The 9,699-nt window shown below is 27.5% G+C and overlaps 3 protein-coding genes across 3 annotated transcripts; 1 reads left to right on the top strand and 2 right to left on the bottom strand.

Moving 5' to 3' along the window:
* Positions 1-992: 992 nt before the first annotated feature.
* On the top strand, positions 993-1,535 carry LOC149059012 (uncharacterized). The gene has a single exon (XM_089218525.1). It carries the CDS (start codon positions 993-995, stop codon positions 1,533-1,535), a length of 543 nt encoding a protein of 180 aa, XP_089074651.1.
* Positions 1,536-5,039: 3,504 nt separating this feature from the next.
* Positions 5,040-6,505, bottom strand: LOC107169917 (hexokinase-2-like). The gene is made up of 2 exons (XM_015519876.2): positions 5,780-6,505; positions 5,040-5,708 (listed from the first exon to the last, which is right to left on the bottom strand). Exons 1-2 carry the CDS (start codon positions 6,503-6,505, stop codon positions 5,040-5,042), a joined length of 1,395 nt encoding a protein of 464 aa, XP_015375362.2.
* Positions 6,506-7,644: 1,139 nt separating this feature from the next.
* Positions 7,645-9,266, bottom strand: LOC149059011 (uncharacterized). The gene is made up of 2 exons (XM_089220147.1): positions 8,608-9,266; positions 7,645-8,323 (listed from the first exon to the last, which is right to left on the bottom strand). The coding sequence occupies exons 1-2, from the start codon at positions 8,713-8,715 to the stop codon at positions 7,955-7,957; spliced, it is 477 nt and encodes a 158-aa protein (XP_089076273.1). The 5' UTR covers positions 8,716-9,266; the 3' UTR covers positions 7,645-7,954.
* Positions 9,267-9,699: the final 433 nt, after the last annotated feature.

The raw sequence follows: 9,699 nt of genomic DNA, 5'->3' as shown, positions 1-9,699 counted from the left end.
CAATGGATATCCTTGATCACCCAATAAAACAAATGGCATTGGAGTAGTTGTGTTCGGTAATGGTTTGTAATTAGGTACATTGAAGGATTTAGCTTCCAAATTTTTAAAAATATTTGATTTGGTAAATATTCCACTATCGCTCTGTCGTCTGTATGCTCCTATATCAACCGATGTAAATTTATATTTGGCATCACAGACTCCTTGTAAGTGGACAGAAAAATAACCTTTGTAATTATAAAACATCGAACCAGAGTTATTATTATTTTATTCTTATAAATTTGTTCAATACATTTTTTTTACTATTTTATACTGATCTATATTTTGTTCAATAACTTTATTCGTGTTATATTAAATTTGTGTAAAAAAAAAACGTTTTGGAAAATTATAATTATCTCATTTCATATTAGTTATTTTATATATTAATTGAGAAATTATAAAGTAATGATTACCTATTAACAATAATACTAATACAAATAATAATATTTACCTTAAAGTTACTACAAGTCTTTCTTCTGGCATTATGCATTTTCTGAAACTGCAATACTTTTCTATGTATGGACGATTTTTTTCCAAAATATAAAAAAAGGTTCCAGGTGATACCCTCATATATTCAAAAAATTTGATTGGCTGTTTTAAAAGTTGTGGGAAAAGCGTGTGAAATTCACCATATTTTTCCCTTTCTTCAAATATTCTATTGACCCACCATTGCCTTTCTACTTTTTCACTGAACAGTAAATACTTTAGAACAGGACTGGTTTCCAGAAAATAAAGTTGGTTGATTACTTCCATTTCATACAACTACTGAACCACGAATGAGGTATATTACAATATATACCATGCCACTTCAGGAATTCCACAAGGTTCTCACCTAGCTCCTCTCTTATTTAATATACATATATGTAAATGATATAAAAGTTACAAATTCCCGCTTACTATTTTTTGCTGATGACCTAAAAATATTCCGAATAATTAAATCCCATGAAGATGCAAACATGCTCCAGATTGACCTTAATACACTTAATAATTGGTGTTCTCTTAATAAACTATATTTCAATGTCGATAAATGTAAAATTATGACATATTCAAAAAAGCGCATAAATCAAAATTATAAATATTATTTAAACGACATTGAATTAGCTAGAGTTTCTAATATTAAAGACCTTGGTATTTTTTTTGACTCTTCGTTATCGTTTAATGATCACTATGCATATATCATAAACAAATCATCCTCAATGTTAGGCTTCATAAGTAGAACTTGCTCTGATTTAAATAATCCAATAGCTCTAAAATCTCTATATTACTCATTTGTTCGCTTGGTGCTCGACTATAATTCGGTCGTTTGGTCTCCTTACATGTCAGGCCCGACCGAAGCTATTGAAGCGATTCAAAATCGTTTCTTGAGGTTTCTTGCTTTTAAATGCGGTGTCCAACGCCAATGGCACACATCCTACTTACCATTACATTTATTAACCAATTTAGAATCTTTACAATTAAGGAGAATTAGACTCGATCTTAATTTCACATTTAAATTATAGAATGGTATCATAAATTGCTCAGAGATACTAGTTAAATTTAACTTTTTGGTTCCTGCTTCTCATACCAGGAATTCAAATACATTTTATATGCCATTCCATCGTACAAACTATGCTAAAAATGCCCCCATTATGAGATTAATGGGCTTTGTGAACAAATATAACGTAGATTTGTTCTTTTGTAATAATATCGCCTTTTTTAATATATATCTTAACAATAAAGTAAATATTATTTGATTTTTTTGTTTGTATGTAATATGTATACAACTTAGATTTTTATATCAACCAACTTACATTGTCTTACTATAAGATGACAACTTACGCTACTTACTCTGTAAACAAACACGACTTTTGTTTTTTTGTTTTTGTATATTGGGCTTTAGCCCGTTTAAATTTTCATAAATAAATAAATATTCAAACGCGTGGATGTGTATATTTGACTGATGACGGGTGCAGTGAGACCAGAATATTCGGCCGATAAATGAACCCGAAAAATCGGACGAATTTGACGGTCTCGAATCGGCCGATATCGGGCGTAGTGTGACCAATACCTAATAGAACTTGGCTACATTAACTTAGAAACGATAAATAACCGTAAACAATGTTTTAATTATTACGGAAATACAGAAATTGGTAATATTTCCCCACTTTTAAAGACCGATAATTTAAAAAAAAACATAAAATTTAAAATGACAGCAAGAGAAATGCTAACGTCCATTCATTTTTTTTCTTTAATTGTATGAGATCTCCTTCCAAAAAATGATGTAACTTGGATATTTTTGATCAACTTTTTAGAAATGATTGACTTAAGTACTCTTACTAGGTACAAAGTTTTGATAACTGTTCAATTTTTAAGCTAAAAGAACGCATAGAATATAATAACAAAACATATATTGAATTATTCATTGACAATCTTAAACCTATGTATCACTTTTTAATCCACTATTGCAATATTATTAAACAATCTGGCCCAGGGGCGAACGCAGGAAAAAAATTCGGGGGAGGGGGGGCGGTTGAAAAAATTTAAAGTAGGTATTCATAAATATCATATTATTCATATACTTATATAAAATTTGTCAATTTAATTTAAATTATAAAACAAGATCTAACCTAACCTAACCTTAAGCAGATATGTTTTCAATCTTCGAAGGCAAGAAAATGACCGTTCCTAACCTATTTCCGGGGGGGGGGGGAGGATTAAACCCCCCAAACCCCACCCTGCGTTCACCACTGATCTGGCCTATTAAAATATTTATGTTCATACAATTTTGAATTAAAACACCGGCAGTTAAAAACATATACAAAAAATATAACATCTAGAATAAATGTTCCCATATCACTTGATTTTAAATTCTCATTGATTTTTCTGATTTCTTATACAATTTTGATATTGACGATTATTATTCTTTTAAATCCTTAAGCGAAAAAATTCAATGTGTTGAATTTATGAAGCAAATAAATGTTGAATCTTTAGATAGTAATATATTTTTATTAAATGAAGCTTAATGTTATGATAAAATCATGTATGCCAATACAATTTATAATATTAATCATGTAGGTACTTACTTAAACTTACTACTTTTTATGAAAATGCTTTAGCAGCATATATTATTAAAATAAATTTAAGTGTAAAAAAAATGACATACTTATTTTGTTTGTAAAAATGTATATATCATTATTGTTATGAAACACATTTTACTTGTTAACGAATTAATAAATGTATAAAAACTAGAAAAGTTATAAATAGAGTATACGTGTATACATTATAATTGGCATCTAAGGTCGGATTATCTGATACATTAAAATACCTATGTAATATATATAGCTGAACCCGTGCACTTCGTAGCCCGTTAAAAATCCTATCTCTTTTGTGGTCCATAGTTCATATTGTGTGTTAAATTCATTTCATGTGATGATGCTAGCAGTATATTTTTATACATAATAATAGATAGTGGTTAAAATATATCATAATCTTACAACGATATTCAATTTCGTATATCATTATGTAATTTTCTTCGTTTTTTCAATATAATGTTGACAATTTAAATATTCAGTACGGTCAGTGATTGAAAATGGGTTTAAAATATAATATAGGAATAAATATAAGTCTTATACCCCTAAATGTCTAATTTAGTTATCCTCCGATAAAAAAATCATAGATCTTAGTGTCCAAACCAAACAAGTATACATACCATTAAAATATTGTGTTATTACAAATTTAGATATCTATACTATTTCGAAAGTTAAGGGAATGAAATTAAAATTAGAATATTAGTTATGCATATTACATTTAACATTTTAACTATTGATGTGAAATAAAGTTAGAATTTTAGGACCTAGGCAGTTTATTAGTAAATTAAGACTTCTAATTATTTTTACTATCTTAAATTTAAATTTATGTAAGTATGTACCTGTGTATATTAAGTATGGTTGTTTCGTTTGAACTCTTAGATCTATGATTTTTTTATTGAGAGACATTTAGATCAACTTCTAGAAGTATAAGACCTTGGTTTGTATTTAGCCCTCTTATATTTTTAACACATTCTCAAACACTGAATAGACTGTCAAATGCAATAGATAAAATTTTTAACAATAGTTACTAAGGTATGGAATTATAATTTTATTAATAAAATAACATCAAGTAAGATACAAAATTGCTGTACCCCTTCTTCTATCAACTTCAGAAAATATAGTACTAAATTGTATACCACAATTCACTAATTTAAGGAATTAGTTAATAGATAATACAATTTGGTTTTATAATACTTTCTGAAGTCGATAGTGAAAAACATACAGCAGTCTTAGGATTTTACTTGATGTTATTTTATTAATAAAATTATAATTCCATACCTTAGTAACTATTGTTAAAAATTATACCTATTGCATTTGACAGTCTATTCAGTGTTTGAGAATGTGTTAAAAATATAAGAGGGCTAAATACAAACCAAGGTCTTATACTTCTAGAAGTTGATCTAAATGTCTCTCAATAAAAAAATCATAGATCTAAGAGTTCAAACGAAACAACCATACTTAAATACACAGGTACATACTTACATAAATTTAAATTTAAGATAGTAAAAATAATTAGAAGTCTTAATTTACTAATAAACTGCCTAGGCCCTAAAATTCTAAATTTATTTCACATCAATAGTTAAAATGTTAAATATAATATGCATAACTAATATTCTAATTTTTTAAATTTTGTAAGGTATCTAAATTTTAATAACAAGCAATATTTTAATGGTATGTACAATTATTTGGTTTAAACACTAATATCTATGATTTGTTTATTGGAGAACAACTAAACTAGATTAACTTTGAGAGGTATAAGACTTTGGTTTGTATTTGACTATCATATATTTTAAACCAATTTTTAAACACTGAATTAACTGCCAAATACAAAATAAATTTAATTGATAGTTTAATTTTTTATTATTTAAAAGATATCAGATAAAAAAAAAATATAAGATGTACAATTTGTATATAAAAAAAAAAGTAATTACAGAATTATTCTTCTGGACAAACAACTGACGCTAAGACTGCTGCACCTCTTCCACTACCATCTTGAGAAAGTATAATACCAAATTTTATACCACTATTTACTAATTCACTAATTTTACTCATCAACAAATTATGATAAAATGGGTGGAATCTGTACACTGATCCATCAACTCCAATTATCACATCTTTCTTGTTTATCTTATTCAATATGGCTGAAAGACCAGCTGCTACTAAATATGCAGACCTTTTTGTAATGCACTCTGTTGCATATCTTACATTCATGCAGTCGCCATCTGTAGGATTGGCAACACCGATTTTTTGAAGGAACTTTCTAGTATTTGCATAAGTTCCAGGTGGATCATTCTCAATTAGGGATAGAACATCACTAGACACTGATCGAGGTTCATTAAGCATTGATGGCTTATAACCATCAAATATTAATTCTTTGTTTATCATGTCCAGTAAAACCAATCTGAACAATTCTCCAAGGTACATCCCAGATACCATTTTTTCAAAAATTTGCTGACCTCGATTTTCAGAACTGTCATCAATAAGTTTGTCATATTTAGTATGAAAATCTTCAAGTTCGTTATTGTCACCAAATGCACCCCACTCTAGATTGATGACCATTTCTTGTTTCGATTGGTCGCCACTATATAACTCGATATTTTTTACCTAATAATGTACAAATTATACTGTATTAAGCTATTAGAAAAATAAATACATTGGTTTTTAAAAAAAATTACTTGTTCTACATAACAACAGTTACAACCGGTACCAATAATCAATCCAATTCTCGTTTTAGGATTCAACCAAGCACATGACATTAAAGTGCCAACAGTGTCATTTAAAATTGCACAAATCCGTATATTTAGGCCTGGGATTTTGTTTATTGACTTTGTCAAAAGGTGTACGATGTCTTGACCCACTACACCTTCACACGTGAATCCTTTAGTCCATCTAACAAGTTTTGCCGAGTTAATGCTTGATTGATACATTGGAAAACTAAATGTAAAACCCAAAGGGAGCTTGGTCTCCTTTTTTAATCCTTGTGCTGTCACAAAAGTGTTCAAGCATTCGGCTATGTAGTCAAACAATATTGTTCCTGATCCATTCATCAATGCCTTAGAACACTCGTATGTCTCTTGCTTCATTTTGAAATATTTATTGTGTCCTAGTTCTAAATTGAGTACCCGGAAATTTGAACCACCTAAATCAAGAGCTAAGCATTTTCCTTTTTCATCACCATGAGGAATGTCTTGGACATATGTTTGCCAGCATTTGATTGTTGCTTTTGAATGAGTTTCCTTACCAAGTCCTTCATAAATACAGGAAGTCATCCGGTTCATAAATTCTCGTAGTTTGGTATTCGGCAGTACAAAATGTCTGCACAAACGTCTTACTTTTAAATGATTTACCCATGTTTTTATGCTGTTTAAATGTCCTTTACAACTTTGCCTTTGATCTGACATTTTGAAGAGTTATAATAGAACTTTGAGTAAAATTATACTTGGAACAAAATTTGTTATAGTCATATATTATGAACTAGATATTATTTTGAATGTTTATTTTATGTTTGTTACCAAGGTGTTTTGTTTATATTTACATCAACCAATAATTATTTACTTTAAATCATCATGAGTTATTGATTTTTAACTGCTAATGAATTTTTAAGACTGAACAAAAAACAATTTTAAATCATTTTATACAATGTCATTGAATTGTGTAAAATTTCGGGGGTCTTTGGGACACCTGACATCTGGTCATCGAGATCAAAACCATACCATAGAATACTATAATAGTATTAATATAAATAAATATTAATATATAAATATTATTAATATTAATAATAGTATTCTATGACCATACCATATGTATATCAACATGGATCTAGTTATCTTGGGATCAAATTATCGAGCCTTGATTGAAAAGTCCTGATAATAGGATTTGTCGGTTATCTAAAAATTCGAAAAATAATGTAAATTTTAAATTATAAAATTAATGTTGTGCTTATGTTAATATCATGAACATTAGAGTAAGGACACCGATCTATACAGATAAAGGTGGGCCAAAATATGTAGCATCCGCCAGAGCGCGCTGCAAAACACTAGTCATACTATTATAACATAAGAACCATAGGAAATTAAGTGATATTTTGTTATTTTATCCTAAATTATTCAACTTATGATCAAATATTATAGAGCATAATTTAAAGAACAGATTTGTTTTAATAAAAACAATACAAATTTACATAAAAAGGTCTTTTGTATGCATTAATTATTTGAAATAATAATACTGTATCTAAGACTAGGTACTAAAATTTATTTCTCTAATTTTTGATTTTATTATAATATAATGTATTATTTTAATTATAATTTTTCTTATTTTTATATTAATTAGTTACAATCATTAATAATGTTATAATAGTTCATCATTTATAATTGCTTAAGTGCAAACAATCAAACCATAGCGGGGAAAAAAATAATACTAAAATACTGATATTAATATTAATTTATTTTTCAAAACCAAAAGCTGTTCATATTCTAATGCATTTACTTAACATATTTTCACATAAATATATACAATATAAATAAACCGGAACCTTCTATATAATAATAATATTCTAGTAATTATAGTGTTATAAATCTAATAATAGTATTCTCACACTAATTTTACATAGTAACTTTTTCCTTTAAGTATAAGTATATACATACATTAAAAACATAGCGTAACAAATAATATCTATTACAATAGGTAAGTAATAAAATAATATTATGATTTAATTATAATAGGTGCTTAAATTAACTTTGCAGACTTTCTATGAAGCTTTGATTTTTCTTTCTTAGCATTATCTATAGAATTGGATCGAGAACATATGAAATGTACCCTAGTGATGAGAAAAAAGTTAACTAATGATGATGTTAAGCCATGTGCATGGAGATCACATCATATTCAATAATCGTATTGAGTGAATTGTTAAGATTATGGGTTTCAGAAATAATACTTTTATTACATTTAATATTTAAATGTCGAACTTGAGGTTTTCTATTTTTTGTTTTAGAAGATAGATAATGTGGTAGATCTGGAAACAATGATGGAACTGAATTTTCTTTTAATAAAATTCTATCTCTTTCAATTTTTTGAATTGAACCATCAGCCATTTCAATTTCAAAATATTTTATCAAACTGGTTTCGTCAAAATGCTTTTCACACACACAGTCTATTCCTGACCTCAAATTTCGATCTGATCGTGGAATTGCTTTAACCCATTGTGTTAAGATTTTAGGATCCTGTAAATTGTAATAAGTGTAATATTTATTATGTAGGTAAATTATTGTATAGGTAAGTACTAGGTCTAGGTGATAATCAATTAATGTTGCATAATAATATAATATATTATATTATTATATTTATATTATATAGGTAGGCATGCTTGATGGTGTATCAGCTATCTACAACATTATTCATTTGTATCACAATACAATCTAGATAAAATTATAAAAATGTTATAATACTAATATACTATTATAGTATAATAAAAGGTATATTTAATTTTTAAATAAACATAGTTCACCTTGGGCGCTTTAAACAAAGTTTTGTTACGAATTCCCAATATCTTGTTAGAAGACCTGGTAGAGGGGTATCCCTCTTTGCATGATGGCACAAAACAATTTCGTGACATGACTATAAACGAGATAAATCAATAAAATATATTTTGTCATGTATTAATTACTATTTAGTATTTACTTATAAAATTTTACTAATTTTAGATACAACTGTTAATTATATTAGTAGAGAAAATCACGATATTCCTTATAGCACTTGTTAAAATTAGTATGACTACTGCTCTGTAATGCGCTCTGGTGGAAGCTACAAATTCGGGACCATGTTTTTTCGGTACGGTCGGCTATGACCGGTGTCCTTACTCTAATGTTCATGGTTAATATATCAGTATAATAGTATATGACTAATAACTAATACTCTAATCTCTTAATATCATAATTTATTTATGTATATTTAATATAGTATAAATAATAATATATAATATACGCGTACGACTAGAAATTATTATAAATATCTAGTTATATGTACTTTCGAGAATACAATAGTTAATTTTGAATTATTATAATTCGTAAGTACTTTTAAACTCAAAACTATAGTATCATTATTTATATTAATAAAACGTAGATAGGTACGAACTTTTATAAAGCATATTGTATTTATTTAAAGTAGATATTACATTTTCTGAAGAAAATGAATAATAATTTTTATTATCACAGTGATTATATGGTCAGTGTTGTGAAAATGTGAAATTCTGATTTCTAATAATCATCCCCAATCTCTTAATTTATAAATATTAGTGTTTCTGTCAGCGTAGGTATACTCACTATACTCGATGTATTATTTAAATTGATGTACATTGTGGGGAATGATTTATATGTCAAAGTTTTGCCCAAGTGATACACAAAACCACCAGCTTGTTATTAAGAGTTGTGTATTATTTAGTAGATAGGTATCTGTTTTTAATATTCATAGTTCATATGACAAATCTATTTTTATGTAAGGCTATAGGCTTAGTAATTTTTAATAGTTTAGTATGTTTCTTGCCTTTTCCTTCAATTTAAACAAACAAACAGATCATTGAAATACAACTCGGTTTTTTTGT

This window comes from Diuraphis noxia, unplaced genomic scaffold (assembly GCF_037042655.1).
Source record: "Diuraphis noxia isolate RWA-SAM2 unplaced genomic scaffold, SU_Dnox_SAM2 contig0002, whole genome shotgun sequence".
Lineage (NCBI taxonomy): Eukaryota > Metazoa > Arthropoda > Insecta > Hemiptera > Aphididae > Diuraphis > Diuraphis noxia.
This window is presented reverse-complemented; position numbering and strand designations above follow the sequence as displayed.

Excerpts from the sequence above, each read along its gene's own strand:
- LOC149059011 (XM_089220147.1), bottom strand. The coding sequence starts at position 8,715 with ATGTCACGAAATTGTTTTGTGCCATCATGCAAAGAGGGATACCCCTCT. Across the intron at positions 8,324-8,607 it reads CTTTGTTTAAAGCGCCCAAG|GATCCTAAAATCTTAACACA; the intron begins GTGAACTATGTT and ends TACAATTTACAG.
- LOC149059012 (XM_089218525.1), top strand. The coding sequence starts at position 993 with ATGCTCCAGATTGACCTTAATACACTTAATAATTGGTGTTCTCTTAAT.
- LOC107169917 (XM_015519876.2), bottom strand. The coding sequence starts at position 6,505 with ATGTCAGATCAAAGGCAAAGTTGTAAAGGACATTTAAACAGCATAAAA. Across the intron at positions 5,709-5,779 it reads ACTGTTGTTATGTAGAACAA|GTAAAAAATATCGAGTTATA; the intron begins GTAATTTTTTTT and ends GTACATTATTAG.